Below are 20155 nucleotides of genomic sequence, written 5' to 3' on the forward strand. Positions count from 1 at the left end.
GCATGGTGCTTCCACGCTGCAGCCCCAGAGTCTCCCATCCACCCAGCACTTGTTACATAAACACTAAACACATGCGAACATGGCCACCTATAGCACTTAGCAAGTGCAAAATAATTACAACAGGTTGAAGTCTGAAAATTAGCCATATCAGGCCCTTCATATTTTCAATAAAATACATAATGACAGGAGAATTCTTGAATGAAAGGTAATAAATAATTTCAAATAAATATAAATTTCTATTATTCATTGGTATTGCTATAATACTGAACAGTAAGATCATAGGAAAGTTGGGCTGGAAGGGACCTCACAAGGTCATCTAATGCAGTCACCTGCTCAAGGAAGGATCATCCCTGATTAAACAATCCCAGCCAAGTGTCTGTCTAACTGGCTTTGGACAATTTCATGTGTTGGAGATTCCACAACTTCTGTAGGTAACCTGTTCCAATGCTTGACCACCCTCATAGTCAGAAAGTACCTTTTTATCTCCAGCCTAAATTCTCCTGGCTGCAGCTTGAGGCCATTGCTTTCAGTCCTATCCCCTACAGTCACAAAGAAATGCCCATCTCTATCCTATAATCTGTTTATCAGACTTTCATAGAGTTCTGGTTTTTTCAAGGATAGCTCAGTGGTCCAGGACTTGTAGCAAATTCAGCTGCTTGTGTGGTAGTGAAAACTCATTGATCAGCTGGAGTTTTCTCACTATGGTGACATGTAGAGTCATAAAATCAGAAAATTAGGGTTGAAAAGGACCTCAGAAGATCATCTAGTCCAACCCCCTGCTCAAAGCAGGACCATCCCCAACTATATGGAGCATGACTGTATGCCACATGGAAGAACCCTGGCACCTACCTTTGGCAACATTCTAGGGGCACATCATATTGCAAAATATTTGGCTATAACATTATAAACATACATATATAGCAGGAAGCTATACGCTTTCTATATATATATATCCGTAAATATAAAATGTTTCCAATGAACATGGTTACCATATCCATAACCAAATTGCTTCCCACCCCAAATGACAAGACTTTAAGACCCCTCTACACATTACATTTATGCCATGATTAACATATTAATCATAGCATAAACAGCAAGGATGCTACATATGCATTCAACTTAAGGTTCCATAAAATGGCAAACCAGCCATAAAAATATTCTACATTGTATTGCACCTTAAATTTTAAGCATTTTGGGGTGCCTATTCATTGAGGCTGCTCTGATGTGCTGTAATTACAGTGCATTGGAGCAGACTTGATAAATCGAGTCTGCTGGAGTGTGATAATTACTGCACTCCAGCAGATACCAGTGTCATGTGTATTGGCCTCCCCACACTGAAAAATGGTGGTGTGGGTACTTTAACTAAAGCTCATTTGACAAGATTTAGTTAAAGCACCCCCACCACCATTTTTCAGCACAGACACATAAAGCTCCTGGCATTTTAATTAGAGTAGCTCTTGGGGCTGCTCTACTTAAAGCAAACCCTCCCTCCCTGCCTCCTGGAGCACATGTATAAATGCCCTGTAAATCTGGGGGACATTCATTTAAATGAACAATGGGATCTGATGAGGTCCAAGGCCAACAATCAGTTGACTCTCAGCTCCAGCCAGGAACCATACAGGGTCTTGGAACTTCCTCTGAGGCAGTCAGGGGCTGGGGCTGACAGTAGGCTGATTGTTGACTACAGACCACACTCGGGCCAGTTTAAGACCCCAGGGTGGCCCCTGACTAGAGCCAACAATCAGCTGATTGACATCCTGGGTCTCGGACCTTCACCCTTGCCAGTGCAGGGGAAGTCGGGATTGTGATCAGGAGGAGCATGTGTGGCATGGCAAGAGGTACAATTTAGGATTGAGGATTAGATGTCATTGGGCACATCTACTCATTGCCCTATGGTGATATTGTTACTGCACTGTGCTTTAGTACTTCAGAAAGTACTTTGGAAGTACTAAAGCATGGTGTATTAACTGCCCATACTGTGCCATTCACACAGTTAGTTTTAGCTGCTACTTCACCATAGCAATGCACTAAAATGGGGGAGCACACCACTGTGGCAAAGTAGCCGCCAGTCGCATGTAGAGTCATATGATCGCTAAGTCGCCGTAGTACATCATATGGTGATTGAGCGCATTGTTATGCCAGCCATAGGTGGCACAAGGCTAGGGCTTGGTGGGGGCTTAGCCCTTCCCCCCAAAACTAATTTTGCGGTGGCTGGCAACACCAGTAGCACCACAATGCCACTCAGCATGCAACCAGGGCAGTGCCCCACATACCCTCAGCTCTGTGAGGCTGAGGAGGGGGCTAACCATATGTGTCATACCATGCTTTGCCCAAAGGGAGTTGTAGTTCTCACCCTGACACATGCACTCAGCCCTTCCCACCCTCTCACCCCCAATAATATTTTCTCCCTCCATCCATGACAGCAACATAAGGTGACATGTAGATGTGCCCATTGTGTCTTTAAATGAATGCATGCCAGGAGCCTAAACGGCACAGATACCAGTGGAGAAAATGTTTGAAAGCACTTAAATTATTTTCTATAATGGAATTCTTGCTTTCTGTTCTTCCAAGTTTGTTGTTACCTGGAGATAACATGATCAGTACAATAGAGTAATCAGTACAATCGTACCAAGAGCAAGTCCACTATCATGAGTTATAAGTTCTTCAAAGGTGTGGTTCCTTACTAGGAGAATTCAAAACTACAGGGAAATATTTTATTTTCTTTCAGGATTGCTTGAAGAAAATAATTCCATTAGTAACCAAGGATTGTTTTCTGCTGGTGCACATCACAAGGACAAAACAACAAATCTACATTTCACACCTCAAAAGAAAAACCAGTGCTCTCCATTACATATGAAGGCAGCACAATGTGGTGTCATACATGATGTAAGTATACCTGCTGAAAAGCTAACAAGAGAAGAGATAGAGCAAAATAAGACAGAAAGACCAACACATTTCCTAAACCAAGAGAAAGAAGACAAGAATAACCTTGAATCCCTCAGCTGTAAGGAAGTATCTTTTGAACCAAACAGCTCTTCGAGAAATGAAAGGAATATACCAGCTGAACTGACCAGAAAATGTGATGATGGTTCTGACCTTTTGAGCAACTTCATTATGCTGAGATCTAAGCATGTACTTATCGAAAATGAAGAAAAGAATAATGTGGCTGGTCAAAAACAGGGTAGGTGAACTGTTCTGTCCAGTCATTATTCTGAGCCTGATTCTTCTGTCTTACATAACTGTAAATTGGGTGTAACTATACCAAAGTCAGTGGAATTACATGGGATGAACACTTGGTGAAATTTCTATTCGTGTGATATTTCATCTATGGTGGTACCCTTTTATTTATTGCCTTAATAATATATTAAAGTTAGGCTCAACTATGAAAGGTGATTGTGAAAATAGTACCTTTGCTCACAAGCTTGGCTCCCTGTGTGTGTTCTGTCCAGTCCATTATTTTCTATGATAAAGTTTCTGCTGCTTTCTATTTTTTAGTCCTACAGAACCAGTAGATCTCAAAGAGTGAGTTAGATTGTCCCTCTTCCCTTCTTGCCTCCCTCCCCAACCCTTCTGCCAACAAAATTGTTCCAATCACTTAAACTTGTGCAAACCTAATGACTCAGTGAGGCTGAACAGGAGTCGAAGAGGCAGAATATGGTTTGCTGGGAGTTGATGCATGAGAAGGAAGCCCAGGTTGCAGGCTGAGCATGAGATTAATAGGTAGAAAGTAAGTCTAATTTGTTAATTGAGCACTTTTGCAAAAGAAGTCATTGAAAGGCAATGGCATGTATATACAATCACTTTTCAAAGTAAAATCACACTGAAAATAAAATGCTGCAAGTGTCTGGTTTAGCAAAGCTTTAATAAAATTTACATACCTACATGTGAGTGTTATACACTGGGCAAAAAAAAAAGGTAGTGATGCAAATCTTTTCAGTCATCATTATAATACCATAAAATGGGCCTAGGATGTTAAGTCCTTAATACAGATTTTAATTGAACCCTTACATAATTTTAGAAAACTAATTATTTCTAAGAACTTGGGTACAAATTTTAAAGTAAAATAATCTCTTCTTGTTTTCCTTTGATACACATACAGAATCCTTTCAGAGCTTATAAAAATGCTAATCCCTGTCCTAAACATACGAAATGAAGGCATCTGAACTGAGGTCCAATGTTACCATCTAGTGAACTCTACCTGGAACTACATCTCTAAGCAGATGTTCTGGGTGTGTTACAGTGTCCAGAATAACTGTAGATGTAAATCCTTGTTAATAGTTGTGGAGGCTTAGCTAAATTAAATGTATCATGAAGTAGTAAATGCTTATAATTTAGCTGAAGTGTTGTGTATTACTGATACCTGAATGTATAGGCTCTTGGGAAACTGGAAATTTTGTATCATTCATGTAGAAATAATACAACAATATTTCATGCTAAATACTAACAGTGTTTTTAATACTAAGTACTAATAGTATTTGATGCTATTGCGTCACATGATCAGTGAAGTCCCTTTTAAAAAGTGGCTATGTTGATTGAAGATCTACTGTCCCCCAATAAATAAACCCCCTTGCATTCCCCTTGTAATTTTTTTTTTTTAATTTAGAATGTTATTTGCATATAATATTTATAGAGGGATGAGCAGGAAAAAAAGAAAAAAATGAGGTACTGAGGTGCTAAAGACACTAAGGGAACAGCTGCAAAGAAGTGGAAATGAAGGGACTCCTTCAGAACAGACTCCTTTAAATAAGTTTTTTCCAGCCTTTGTATTATCCTTCTCTTCCCTCATATTTCTAACTTCCTTATGACTTTAGTCAGACCCGCCATGCCATACACTGAATAAATGAGTGGTTGCACAAATGTCCTTCCACTCCACAGCTTTCTTGACCTAATGCTCATTAAGGAGTGTTTCTCTGTGGAAACAATAGAATTGTAGAGGCAGCTTCCCAAAGTTTTCCAGGGTCAGGATCTCTGTAACAAACAAAAAATAACTGCATTTTAGATCTGACAGAACCCACTTTCTTCAAACATAATCTGGCCCCTGTAGCAAGTGACTGCAGCCAGGAAGTAGGAACACCTGGGGGGTATAAAGGGTAAAAATAAACTATTGTCTTTTTTCAAGAGTAAAAACAAAAATTATTGCTCTGTGGTACCTGAGCTTATTAGCAAGTAGAGATACATGTTAAGAAATATAGTTAATTCTTTGGGCTGTTGTGATAATTATGTATCAACGTTATGGTCAATGCTTTAGTTCTCGAAATTGAAGAAGAGCGTTCACAAATTCTTAAACAAGACATTCCGGCTGCTTGTAAGGCTGTGCTGAAAAAGAAACCAGAACAGGAGACTCAAGACAGAGTTTCAATCCAAGTTCAAGCCTCAGGTATCAAATTTTTGATTTAAGCACTTAAATTATTTTTATTGGAATACAGATTTATATAAAATAATTTCTACCTGTACAAAACTAATGTGGAAACCAGTTTCATTCTGTGTTCAAGTCCTTATGCTGAAGAAGTTTATGTGGGTGGTTCCTTCTGCCATTTTGTGCATGGGAGTCCATCCAACAAAGTTCCATTGCAAGCCTGGCAGATAATAACAACATTTGAAAAATAAATAGTTTTGAATGATGCCAGAACTGAGAAAATTCTGATACTAGAAGTCAAACTAAAAGTAAGAGTCCCCATATTGTATATTGAAACACTGAGGAACAAACACAAATGTATTAGTTTTGCATCTATTCTTTGCTTGGATGTTTGAGAAGAAAAAGGGAAAATGAAAGAAAGCTAGGACTAATCTCAATAGAAAATGTCCTTAAAACAATGGCATATGCATAGGTTTGCATGTCAGGAGGGCATATAATACATAGCTAAAAACATCTCAGGATCTGAGTAACCACCAGGCTGTAGGCTTAGGTGGGTTGGGAGAAGCAGTCTCTGACCCTGCTGTGGAGCTCTGTTATTGGGTAGAAAAGAATGCAAGATTCCAGGGACTAGAAAGAGTGCAAGCAGGAAGGAACATGACTGTGAGTGCCTCTACATGAGATGTTTACTGCAGAGTAGACTAATTAGCTCTGCAGTAAATTTCTTGGCATCTACTTGTGCAGTAAAACTAATTAACTCCGCAATAGGTTAGTACTTGTAAACACAAGTACTGCCCTATAGCGCAGTTTCTTGCTCCACAGCAATGCACATGTAGATGCTTACAGGGCTGGCTGAGGCACAAGGGTTCTTCAGTACAGGGACTGCCTACTAGCTAGCCATACAGTGAAGCACCCTTGTACCTCAGCTTCCCTCTCTGCAGCACATTGAGTCAGGTGAAAGCAGCCGCAAGCTATCAGGCTGACCTCTGCGGGTCCCCCACCTGCTGGGACTGCTGCAACCCAGATCAATGTCCTGCAGGCCTTGGAGCATGTTCAAACACAGCACCCAGGAGCAACAAACTCTGGAACAATATTCACTGGAGTTTATTGCTGCACATTAATTGCAAGTGGGGAGCTTGGATGCTAATCACAACTCTCAAGATAATTTCTGGTTTTACCCAATGACTTGTTTGATGTAAAATTTGATAATCAGTGATGAAGCAGGACCTAAAACCAGATGCTTTTTCTTTGTAAGTCAGGAAACAAAAGTTTTCAATGCAACTGAAAATAAAGCCTTCATCAATCAGCAGAAACAACCTAATTATCCTCAGGTGCTATAAAATATGATGGACTGTTACATGCTAGTCTCTGAAATATGGTGACATTTTGACATAGTGCCATTATACATAAAGCAGTTCTTCAGTCAGAAGCAAACTTGATCCAATGCAAGAGAGAATAGAAAGCCACACACAACCACATTTGTAAAAACAATGAAACATTAATGGTGCATTACTGGAAATATTAGAGCACTTTAAAAAGAAAATGTTTGGTTAATACATTAATGAATTAATTAAATTATATTGTGTTGACTAGCAAAAACACAGCATTTGACCACAAAGAATACAGAACTAGAGTTGCTGATAATGAATACTTATCATAATGTTCCACTTCTTTAAAGTGTTAACAAATACTAACTAATCATAATGAGACCACACGATAGCAAAAAAGAGTATCAGCTACTGAAATGTGTCAAACCTGGCAAGTCAGTTTGAGGTATTTTTACAATGAAATGATAAACCCTGAAAAGTAAAAAAATGACAAGTTGTCCTTGTAATCAACTGAACAATCACATTAGGTAATGACCACCTAATAACATCTAGCTAATTCAACATCAGCAGTAGATTGAAATTCTTCACTTTTTCTGTTACCTTACTGAAACCTGATGCTATGAAAACTTGGTTGTATCTTAAGCCCCTGGCAGGTGTTACAATTAAGTTGTGATTACCCTGTTAATCACCTCATAAATAGTAATTCTGCTACATATTCAAGGAAGTAATGATGCAACAAAACCAGAAACCAGCCACAAAAATATTTCATAAAATAGGTATAACATTTCTGTGGCTGGTTTCCATTGCTCCTTAAATTGAACATATGGCGGGTAACTAGAGGTGGCTTAAGACTGGTGCAGTCCCGGTCCTGGGACCACAGAGTCTTGAGCCAGCCCTAATGTGGTCCCTTGCTGGTCCTAGCCCTGGAAAGGCATTGGGGTCTGCAACTGGTTCTTGTGCAGTCCCAGGGCTGGGACCAACAGTCAGCTGATTGTCTTAGCCTTGAGACTGCACCAGATTGTTGAATTGGCCTCAGTTCAGTCCTGAGACTAGACCAAAAATCAGCTGATTGTTGGTTCTGGCCCCATGATGGTTTGAGTTAATCTGGGCTGTAGACAACCAGCTTTCAACTTGCCAATTCAGAGGGAGTCCAGCTCCCCCTGCACTGGGAGGTAATAATGGCACCATTGGGATCTGATCCCTGATCCTGAAATCATGCACCCTTCCATGCACATGTGGCATGGCAGGAGGCACAGTTGTTGGGATCAGGGATCAGCTCCCATTGTGCCATTAAATGAATGTATGTCAGTTGCCATAAAAAGTTGTGTCTTCTGAAACAGTCATTAAGAAACTATTAAAAAGTTAAAAGTTTAGCAAGGGTTGCAGATTTCTTGAAGACATCTTTTTTGTTGTTGTTATGGAAGACATTTTGACTACTTTATTCAACAGCATCGGGGTAACCAAACTGCATCACCTTTTTTTAATTTGTGTTAACTAGAGGGCCAGTGCCAGGCATACCACATCTTAGCAGCTGCCGCCACTCCTGTTCTAAAAGTATTGATGGATCTTGGCATGCTTGCCTCAGAGAGTTGGAGGTTTGCTGCCATTAAATTTGACCACACTAGATTCTTCTTAAGACAGCAGGAGAAAGTGATCTGTGATGATTTTAAACAAGGTAGGATTGATGTGGCTATTAACACCTCTCAAAATGCAGTGTGTTCTTCATCGGTAATAATGAGGTTTCATTTGTAATGGGTTTGAGTGAATTTAACAAATCACTGACAGGGTTTTCAACAGTTTCTTATTTTATGGGATGATGGTAACTGACTTTTCTTTCCCAAAAGATCTTCATTAATACAGACTGTGACAGAGCACCTTTTGGGTGCCTATCACTTTAAGGGCTGGAGCAAGCAGCCAGCAGGTGCTTGATGAGAGTGGTCATTTTAGAGCTGGAGCAGCAATTTGCAGCTACCCACCAAGGGAGTAACACCACCTGGCTGAGCTGCTGCTCCTGGAACATCTTGGGGGTAAGGGCTGGGGCTATGGGGGTGGCAGGAGGCTCCTGGTCCTTGGCACGACCTGAAACTGCTGGGGAAGGGTGGCCTGGTGGGAGTCCTAGTGGCAAGGGAGTCACCAAGAAATGCCAGGTCAGTTACCTCTCTGGTGAAAGGTAGGTAGTGGCATCTTAACCCCAGCCCCTACTATCTGGTGGGTTATTGGTGGCAGAGTGGGGCTAGGCACACTTACTATGAGGTACCTGAGCCTATACGGCTATAAGACTCAGGAGTTGGGGCCAGGCACACCTATTGAGAGGCACCTGAGCCTGCAGGCTTATAAGACCCTGGGCACCAGTACAGGGGCAGAGTGACAGCCCAAGAAAGAGGCGAAGTGGCCCAGTGAGGGGCTAGGGGAGAAGTTAGCCCAGAGTTTGGCTAATTGCCCATCCATCATTCAGATGAGGGTCACGGGAGAATCCCAAAAGGCTGCACCAGGGCTGGCCGAGGAGTGAAGAGATGAGCCTGATGGCCCACATGGTCACTCATGACATAAGGGAGCAGGGCAGGGTGTATGCAGCCCATGACAGGGCAGTGTGAGAGAGGTCTGGTGAGAGCAGCAGAGTGTCAGAGGCCCCAGTAAGAGTGGGGTGGTGTGTATGAGGCCCTGAATAGGGCAGTATGCTAGAGGCCTAACTATGTACTGAGTTTGGCCTGACCTCAGACTGGAGGTATAACAAACTGTATGTCATCAGTGATGCATGGGGGATAGTAGGGGGAGGTAGGAACCACCCTTTGTCATGGTCACAGTGCTCAAAGGGCAGCCTCCCATCTAAAACCATCTTTTTTACTTATCTAACAATGAAGGTATGGCAGGGGAGTGAGGCGGGCATTTTGCCCATAGACAGGTGGCAGGCTAGTATTGGACCAGGCCTGGGAGTTTGCCCCTTTCACACAAACTTTATTTTCCATATTGTTTTACTAATGCACAGGCCTTAATATTAAGAACACATTAGTCCAAATCTAATTTAAGGACATTTTAGATGTGTATAAAATATTTGGTCCTGGTTAATTATACACTGAAGAAATGTTTTAATTCGTATTCCCACACACTGTAATATACCAGTATGTATTTTTGTTGTCTTTTTCTTTGTGTTTGGTGGCTATTTTTGTCATGTCTGCTTGACTAGATGGGAGCTAAATGAAGAATGACTAAGGTTGCTTATAAACTCTGAGATGGACTATAATACATGTAGTTTGTCTAATTCTAATTTATCTTCTGACATGGGTAAAGAACTTGCCACCCTATCAATAAAAAGGTTCTTAATTTTAAAAAATCAGCAAAGTAAGTTATGAACTTCTGTAGGTTATGGTTGAAGCAAATGTGTTTGTTTAGTGTGTTTTTCAAAATACAAAAAGCAACATATACTGGAAAATGTTAGTGAGGAAGACTGTGAAGAAAATAACATTTTTTGGTACACTGGGATCAAGAGAAAAACTAAATAAAGGATATATCAAAGTTCACTTCATTTTTCACAATGGCCAGTGAAGCAAATTGTTAACAGAGTTGTTTCAGAGAACAAACACATATGCTGAGAGAGAACTATAGCTATATACTTCCATCAAAGGACTCACAAATACTGCATCAAGTTACAGGGAAGTGGGTAGAGCATTATCAGACCCCCTTAAAGGATTGAGAGATCTTTGTCAGTCTTTAGTTTAAATTAAGAGTAATTTTAAAGGAAGTCTATGTTTCTCCACACTCAGTTGAATGGTTAGAGAAAATGAGCAAAACATCAGAAACCAGATATGACATTCCAGCCTAACAATAGTCTTCCTATTTTTGTCCACGTTATTTGGTTTGCAGCATTACCTATGTCAGTGAACAGGTTTTTCTGACTGAAATAGTGGGCAGTAAAACAAAATCCTTCATAGCTAGGCTATTCTTTGGAGTAGTGGACAAGGCTTACTACTCCCTGTCTGATCTGGTCCCCTAGGGGGGTCCAGAAGGCTTTGAGAGAGACCTTGTTTCCCCTAGCGCCCCCTGGCATAACAAGGAATAACGGCCAGAAGTTGTTGGAGAGTAGGTTTAGATTAGACATCCACAAGAACTACTTCACCGTTGGGGCTGCTAGGATCTGGAACCAACTCCCAAGGGAAGTGGGGCTGGCTCCTACTCTGGGGGTCTTTAAGAGGAGGCTTGATACCTACCTAGCTGCGATCATTTGAGTCCATTTTTTTCTCCCGCCCAGGCAGGGGGCCGGACTTCGGACCCTACTTCTATGATTCTATGTTTTCATGATTGGCTCATGAGATCTGTGGATATCTGGACTACAGCTCAAAAGGACCTGACTTAGAGGTTGCATTTGTTTGCCACCCAGACTGAAAATCAGATCAATGCCAAACTGACAAGAGAAGAAGTTTCAAATATTCTAGCTATGTTTGTCCACATTAGAGGCAACATCTGCCAGGAAGCTCTTTCAGGTTTTAAATAGGTAGCCTGGTGTGTAACAACCCAGGCCCAGAATTCTGCCACTAGGGAGAAGGTTCAAAAACTCCATTTACACCAAATTTAAGCCTAAAATACCATTTGCATTTTATCTGAATTAGGCAAATTTCTTTACTTACATTCTGCTTATAAGTAACAAATATGAAAGGAAGAAGGATTCTTTGCTAGGTCATACATAGCTCCTTGCAGATTTTCCCAGAGCAAGTAGCAGAGTTCAGTGAAGATCTGTTTTGATCCAAGGGCCAAAGAAAAGATGAGTAATGTCTAAATCTACTCAATCAAAGTGGATAAGGTGTTAATCAGGAAAGTTTATGTTACTGCAAGGAAAATGGAATCAGAAAAATTAAGTCAGTATTTTTGTTAAAGTTTTGAAAATCAGACTGACACCTGGATGTACCTTTGCCCAAATATTACAGAAATATATTCAGGCTTCCACTAAGGGTAGCCTTTGGCATGAGGGTGGACTGAACAGATATTAAATCCAAATCCCTCCTGTAGTCTAATATATGAGCTGCTTTGAGATTCCAGATTGGGAGTTCTTGTATGTCTGGATTTGTATTAAAAACTGAAGAGGAAATTCCCTCTTTTCTTTAAATGTTCCTTTTCTTTCTTTTAATATACTATACCAATCCAGACCATCTTCCATTAGGAATAGAATTTTAATGGTTCAAATTTTAATGCATATTTTCTCTGAAAAGTGTGAATTCAGGTTACCATTGGTAGTTTGAGGTTGTTTACTGAATGTCAAAGAATGAAGTCAGCCAGATTTCTTGGGAACTACAGTTGAAGTCTGAAAGGATAGATCTTTGTATTTAAGTAGAGGTATGATATAATTAAAGTATTTAATAATCTGTCTCCTTCTGGTGGATGAGAATGAACATAATCCAAGCAGTTAGACTACTACAGATCTCACACAGGTAGTTTAACTGAGGTAAAATGTTTGCTTCATCTACATACATAACTGTGTTTGCATTGCTAAGATCCACAGGAAGAACATGTTTGAATTCATATGAATGTAATTGTGAGGGACTTATTCTGAGACATCGGCTTCCTTTGTATAATTTAATTTAAGCAATATAGTTTCTGGAGTTTCTATGCAAACCATGCATGGATTAAAAAAAGTTTATTTTGTACAGGAAAAACAAGTGAGAAGGAATTAAAGCTGTTCAAACATGCTGCCCAAATACACCTACTGGTAACAGTTAGAGATCTCCTGTTAATGTGTGAATTGGACAGAGCATTAGGTTAGTATTAACAACAAACAGGTGTATTCCCTCTTTATTATCTCTGCAGCATGGTAGGTTACCACCAAAATGTTGCTGGCTGATATTCAGTATAGCTGAGCTTGATGCCATACCTCTCTCTGATATTCAGTATGCTGGGGGCAGGGTAGGGAGGAGGGTGGGTGTCGGTCAACCTTTCTGGTAGGTATATAACAAATTAACCCAACCCCACCCCGAATGCCAGTCTGCTGCTCTGCTTTCTGCTCCCTATTCTGTATTCTCTGCCCAGCCCCCTCCTTTGCTTTCTGCTTCTTATTGTGGGCTCCCTGCCTGATCCCTTCCTCTGCTTTCTGTTCTGTTGGCTGCTGTGCTGTCTGTCTGCTTCCTAATCTGCCAGGTGCCACACAGTCTACCTGTGCCACTTGTGGTACTCATGCTGCAGGCTGGCCATTCCTGCAATATGCCATGGAGTCCTCCAATCTTTGTTTCAGTCTTGACTCTGGGATATCTATCATTAGACTCTTATCACATCTCATCTTACAGCTTCAACCTATTTCTGCTTCATTGCTTTCGTACACTCATTAAACACCAGTTCAGGGCAAGTTGCCTTTCTTTGGCAGGTATGACTGACATGTAACAAAAATGCTGTTTAGCAGCAAAAGTGCTAGTACAGCACAGATTTAGCCAAGAAACAGCTAAGACAATTTCACACAGTTGCATTATATCTGGTTTTGCTCAAACTCCCTGAATACTGAATTTTGCATTGTTATCTCTGAGTTAACTGGGAAACATGAAAAAATGACGTAAGCAAATGACTATCAACAATGAGTGCTTTGTTCAATGTTTAGTGTTCAGAATAGTGTACACCCAGTTGGAATTCATATATTCTTTTGTGACTAAAGGTATGTCTGTACTGCTTCCCAGGTACCCCAGAGAACATCAGTGATATGTGTGGCCTTGTGCACCTGCTTCCATGATGCAGGCACCAAACACAGGAAGAGTTGGTAAAGTCATGTAGGGAGCACCCCCTGCTGCTGCTCTTAAGATCTCTGCTTCTGGTGTGGTTGAAACTGGCAATGGTGGGTGCCTCACCTAGCTTTATCCTGTCATTTCCTGTAGCGCAGTCTTCTGCAGACAGGACCAGCTTCTCTGCAGGAGTCTCAATCCACTGGGGAAACAAACAGACCCTACCTGTGAAATTAGACATTGCCTTTCATCACCTTTGTGCTGCCATAAAAAATGTTATGGAAGCACTAAAGCCAAGGAAACAGACATCCATATTGTCACAGCCCGCACTGTCCAGCCACTCCAGACAAGTACTCTGGGTACTTGAGGGTCCCAATCCAGTGCTCCCTGAGAACTCCTGAGCAGGATTGGAGCTCTCAAGCCCTGGGAGCACCTGGCCAGCTTTTCTTACTTACCAGTCTCCTGATCATATCTTGGTAAGTGGGGAAAGTTGGGGTTTCCCCACTTACTGAGACATGCCCTCAGGATCTGCCTCTGGAAGAGGGAAGAGCTGGGCAGGCACCCACAAGTCTCAAGGAGCCTGATCCTGTGCAGAAATTCCCAGGGCATGCAGGATCAGGCCCCTGAAGCCCCAAGACCACTAGCCTGGGGTGGCTGGAGAGTGCAGGTGGCTCTAGGCTGACAGTGCTCTCCCACCATAAACCTACAAATGTCTGCCACAATTAAGGCTGTGCGAAGCTTCAGTTGCCAATTCGATTCGGAGAGGATTCAGCCCAGTTCAGCTACCGTATCTCTGAATCAGAATCGAATCAGGAGACCCATTAAGCCTCCGATTCAATTCAGAGAGATTTGACGATTCAGACACCTATATACCTCCAGGTACCAGGCACAGCTCGTGAACACTGTGATGGTGGGGCAGATGGAGCATCCCACAGGACCATGGGGGGTCCTCAGTGCGTTCAGCGGCAGACCTTAAGGTGACCAGAAGTACTTCCGGTCCACTTCCGAGTCCGCTGCAGAGCGCACCGGGGACCCGCCCCCTGGCTCAGCAGCTGGTGCCTCCTGGGTCTGGAGGGGCACCCAGAGTCCCCCCACAGCTGATCACTGAGCCGGGAGACACAGAAGGGGGGGGTCTGCCACCAAGCATGAGGGGGCCCCCATGCTCCAATGGGACATTTCATCTGCCCCATCATCTCAGCGTTCACAAGCTGTGCCTGGTACCTCAAGGTACATAGAAAAAACATATAAATCTGTGTCTATGGCTGAATCGCTGATTCTCCGAATCAGAATCGAATCTTCAGATTTGGATTCGGCTGAATCAAATTGAAACAGTGATCCAAATCAGTGACTAGAATCACTGTCCCCTGAATCGGGCTGAATCCAAATCCAAATCCAAATCGAATACAGCCCGCTTCGCGCACCTCTAGCCACAATAAAGCAGCAGAAATTGATATTGCCTGTCACAGCCACAAATTTTGGGTATTTGTAGCATGACAAGAGGTATGGATATGTTTGCTTAGCCTTTGTGCCAGTGCTTATAGTGGCACAAAGACAACATCAGTTTCTACATCTGTTTCGCCCGCTCTGGTAAAATTAAGGATCAGGATATAAGAGTTGATTTCCTTCTTATTTCACACCTGAAATCACAAGGTCCTATTTCAGATGTTCATTTCCACTACAGTGTAATATGAGTTCATGCACAGATTTATCAGAATACACACATGGCCTCCATTATGAAGATTCACAGTCCCAAAAGTCAGTGTTCAAGTGGAGAATAAATATCAGGAGGAAAAGAATGCTTTATTTCAAAATTGCCATTACTTTATTAAATACTCTCGTATTATAACTTGAAGTCTCCTGATCTGCTTCAATTTAATTGTTGATACATGAAGTGCATCTCTCAGACACATTACAGGTATTAAAAATAACTGTAATAATGAGCCAACAGTTGGGATGCAGATAATTTAAACTTTTTAGTGTATTGTAAGTGAAAGCACAGAGCTCTGAAGGAAGTGGCATATAAGAAAAATCCCTACAGGCTGCTTCAGTATCACAGCTTAATTGTCCAGTATCTGAAATTCCATAATGCTATGTTCTGGAATATCCAGAGGCAGTCTGCAATCAGCCAATAGAGGAAGAGCTAGATGGATTTTTAAGAAGTTTTTTGTATGCTTAAAAAGTCCAGGACCCAAGTAATGGGAGTATTCTGCATGGCCAAATGTTCAGCTTTCCTTTATACGTCACCTTTAAATGAAGGAAAAGGTTGTGTAGAGTAAGGAAATCAGAACAGTTTTCTTTTTTTCCCCCTTTTGCTATTGCAAAGTTTGTGAAATGTCAGATTTAAATAATTACTTGTCTCTTTTTAAACAGGGTATTTGTCCAAGGCAAAGGATATCTATAAAAGCATCTTTGGTTCTTGTTTGGATAACATTTGGAGACAGCTGGAGATCATACAGTTTAGCAGGCAGAAAAAGCATGAAACCAACCCCAAATTAATAGCACTTCACCATCATATGTTAAACTGGATGCAGAGTAATACAGAGGAACAGGACCATAAGGTTAAAAATTCAGACAAATAAAATTACTTTAGACTACAGCCATGATTATAAAAAAATCTTATTTAAGTTGGAGTTGGCTTACAACAGGAAATTGTGTATTTGTCTTTCTAATTTAGAATGCCTCCATGTAAAGGATATAAAACTGCACACCTTCAGGAGCTCTAGTGATTCCTTCACTGAATCCCCCCTTGCTCTGAGAATGATATAATTTGCACAATGCTTTTATCATGCACAAGTACCTTCTCCCTTCATGTCTGCTTGTCTCTGCCCCCAGCTAGCATAGATAAGAGATCCATATATTGCCCACCCACCTGCATACAGGTTCATCAACCAAAGTGAATATGTAATTAGTCATCAGTACTGAAAATGAAGTGGTCCCAAACAAGGCTCCATTTCAACCTAGAGGGTTTTGCTCTTTTTTTTCTGAGTGCACAGCACTATAGTTTTCTTTGTCTTGTGCATCTCTTGTTGAAAATTACAATCTGGTTTTAGACATTGAAGGCCCCAAACCTTATCTGTAGCCATGGGGCACTGGATGAGGTATGTGTGCAAATGCTGGCTTTAAGCCACATTTTACACTTCCCTGTTTCTGGGATATGTGAGCACCAGCCCAGTCCCCAGGCATAATTTAACAGTCTTCAGGTTACTGTAATTGAGATCATTAGCAAATAGCCATAAAGAGATTGTTATAGCAACTGCAGCTAATTGGGGCATAGGAACATGGAAAAATTTGAACCTAACTATCCAAGATATGTTCATCTTACAATATGGTTGTTCTTGTTGATCTTATCTATATGTAAATCCCCCAGCAAGAGCAGATGCAGTGGCGATGTGTAGGGGGTATATGGGGGTGCACATGCACCCCCTGAAAGCACTGGTGCAGTCCCTGTTAGGCCATGCTCCATGTTTAGGCAGGGGGGCAGGCAGGAGCACCAGTGCCTCCCCTGCGAGCACTGGCTGTGGGACTTCTGGAAGTGGCACAGCCACTTTTTGGTGAGTGCAACTGACAGCTAAGGGACCCCCCCACCCCCACCCCCTGGTCACTGACTCAAGAGGCACCAGTTACCCATAAGCAGCTGCAAACTACTATCCTTATCACCAGATCTTTGATCAGGTTATTTACATAATGCATATCACATAATAAAAGTGGGTGGAAGGAACAAGACAGAAAAATATTTTAGACTATTGTTTTGTATGGTACTTGATCTTTGGAGGACTACTTGTAAATGAAACCAAAGCTTGTTGATTTGCTTTCCTTTCTTACCTTCTCCTGCCTCAACACTTACCAGAATGATTGTAGCTTTTCATTTATTTTGGAAAAAAGTAAACTGAGAGCTTTCCACAATAAAGTTCTTCCTCATCTTCAACCTAAATTTTCCCTATTGCAGCTTGAGGCCATTGCTCTTAGTCCTGTTCCCTATAGTCACAAAGAAAAGCCCATCTCTATTCTGTCTGTAATCACTCTTCAGGTATTTGAAGACTCTTATCAAACCAAGGGTATACTCCTTCAGTCTTCTCTTCTTCAGATTAAAGAGCCCCAGTTCTTTCAGCCTTTCCCCATAAATTCTGCCTCCCAGGTCCCTAATCATTTTGTTGCTCTACACTGGACTCTTTCCACATCTTTCTTGAAGTGTGGGGCCCAGAGGTGAGGCCTCACCAACGCTAAACAGAGTGGAAGAATCATCTCCCTTGATTAGCAAGTGACACTTCCGTTAACACAGCCTAGTATACTGTTGATTTTTTTTGGCAACAAGAGCATACTGTTGACTCATATTCAGCTTATGGTCCATTGTGGCCCCAAACTGCTCACTGCAGTACTGCAGCCTAGCCCATCATTCCCAAAACTATATTTTTACATGCAATTATTCCATCCCAAGTGCAGAACTTTGCACTTGTCTTTGCTGTATCTCATCTGATTGTGGACCATTTCTCCAAGCTGTCCCAGTCATTCTGGTTCCCTGCCTTAGAGCATTTGCAAAACCACACAACATGTGCACTCAATATCATCAATCAAATGACGAATTAAGATATTAAACAATGGACCCAGGACAGACTCCTGGAGAACCCCACTTGATACATCCTTCCGACTAGACATTGAGCCATTGAAGACTACTCATTGAGGTTGATGATCCAACCAGTTACATATTCACCTCATAGTACTTTTGTCTAGTAGGTATTTCCTTAGCTCATTAAAGGAAAATTTCATGAGAAACAGTGTCAAAAGCCTTGCTATAGTCAAGGCAAGGTTCTTTGGGTAAATCTGATATCTTTTATTATACCAACTAAAATAGTTGGCAAATGTCTTCTTTGCAAACTTTCAAAGAAGAATTTTTCCAACTATTTGAGTTGGTCTAATAAAAGATATCAGATTTATCCAAAGAACTTTGTCTGCCTACATCCTTAAACCAACATGGCTACAACCAACACCCTTGCTACAGTCAAGGTATATCACATCAACTGCTCTCCCCCCATCCACAGAGCCTGTCACTTTATCATAGAAGAAAATCAGGTTGATCAGGCACGACTTGCTCATGGCGAATCCATGCTGGCTGTTTCTCATCACTTTGTACTCTTCTAGATGCTTCAGAATAGATTCCTTAAAGGCGTGCTCCGTGATCTTTCCAAGTATTGAAGTCAGGCTGCATGGTCTGTAGTTTCCTAGTTCCTCCTTTTCCCTTTCATAAAGATGGGCACAATATTTGCCCTTTTCCAGTCATCCAGGACCTCACTGACTTGTATGAGTTCTCAAAGAGGATAGCCAATGGCTATGAAATTACCTCAGCCAATTCCTTCAGCACCCTTGGGCACATTCTGTCTGGCCCTGCTGACTTGAAAACATCTAGCTTCCCTAAGTAATCCCTAAACTGGTCTGCCATTGCTCTAAACTGATTGTCTCCTTCCCTAACTTTGCTGCCAATTGCACTCATCATCAGGTACATACTTTGTGAAGACTGATGTATAAAAGGTATTAAATACTTTGGCTTTTTCTGCTGCCTTCCACATTCTGTAGGAGACCTATTGTTTTTCTGGTCTTCCTCTGGACATACTTGTAGAATACCTATTTATTGCCTTTTATTTTTGTTGCCAGCTGCTTCCCAAATTGTGTCTTGGCTGTCCTAATTTTCTCCCTGCACATTGATATGATATTCTTCTACTCTTCCCTTGTAATATGATCTAGTTTCTACTTTTTGTTCATTTCCTTTTTGAGTTCCAACTCATTGAAGATATTGCTGTCTAGCCTGGCTGGTCTCCTATTGCACTTTTCATTCTTCCATCACATCAGGATAGGTTGCTCCTGTGCCCATAAGAGGGCCTCCTTAAAGTACAGCCAGCTCTCCTGGACGTCTTTTCCCCTCTATGGCATCTCTAGTGGATGCTGTGAGTACCACCGCCCCCTTGGTCAGGATCTCCCAACTCGCGTGGCACAACTTGGTACCTGAAGAGAAGGTGTGGGTTCAGTGGTGTTCTTCTTCCCCTATTGACCCAAAGATGGGGTACTCACAGGACTGCCACAGTGTTCCTCAGGGCTCCGCCTCCCCTACACCCCATGCACTTACCAACCACTTGGGTCTTCCGCTCATTGCTCCACTGATCTCTATACACCCCTTTACTATGGGATCTGGCATCAGCTTCGGCAAACCAGCCGGTCGCCTGGATGTTAATGCCTCTGGAGCCTCAGTCCCTGATCTCAAAGGGCCAAGCCCCGGGTGTTTAGCATCCTCTCCCCTCTGAGAGAGACATGCTTATATAAGCCTCATAATTGAGGGGCTGGGGATTGTCTGTCCCCAGCCTAATGCCTGACACTGCTCCACTTCCTTTGATGCGGGGCATTGTCTTCAGGGCCGTCACTACCAGCCTCTGGAGCCACTGCCTGCAAGGCGTGCTCCCAGCTGGCTTTCTCTCCCCTCTTTCTGCCAGCTTCTGGCAGGGTTTTTACATTCTCTGCAGCAGCAGCAGTAGCAGCAGCAGCAGCTGCTGCAATCAGCTGGCCACCTCCCTGCCCAGGAAACAGCCGCTTGGTATCCCATGATCACCTCTTGGCCAAACTGGCCAGTTGTGGCCTTGGCTCCACCACGATCCACTGGCTGGGAAATTGGCTCCGTGGTCGGTCCTGGGACCCATACTGTTCAACATCTTCATTAACGATGTGGGCATTGGAGTCAGGAGTGGACTGGCCGAGTTCGCCGATGACCCCAAACTTTGGGGCAAAGCATCCACGCCAGA

General features: G+C 42.1%; 1 protein-coding gene across 1 annotated transcript in view; it reads left to right on the forward strand.

The window, feature by feature from the left end:
- CUNH9orf84 (chromosome unknown C9orf84 homolog) overlaps positions 1-20155 on the forward strand; it is a 71088-nt gene that overhangs the window by 20958 nt on the left and 29975 nt on the right. The window contains exons 8-12 of the mRNA XM_019554728.1: positions 2729-3181; positions 5249-5377; positions 8180-8367; positions 12335-12428; positions 15744-15931. Of these exons, the coding sequence (XP_019410273.1) occupies positions 2729-3181; positions 5249-5377; positions 8180-8367; positions 12335-12428; positions 15744-15931 (1052 nt within the window). The remainder of the gene's footprint in view (positions 1-2728; positions 3182-5248; positions 5378-8179; positions 8368-12334; positions 12429-15743; positions 15932-20155) is intronic.

The sequence above is a fragment of the Crocodylus porosus genome, unplaced genomic scaffold (genome assembly GCF_001723895.1).
Source record: "Crocodylus porosus isolate Cpor-Errol unplaced genomic scaffold, CroPor_comp1, whole genome shotgun sequence".
NCBI classification, from domain to species: domain Eukaryota; kingdom Metazoa; phylum Chordata; order Crocodylia; family Crocodylidae; genus Crocodylus; species Crocodylus porosus.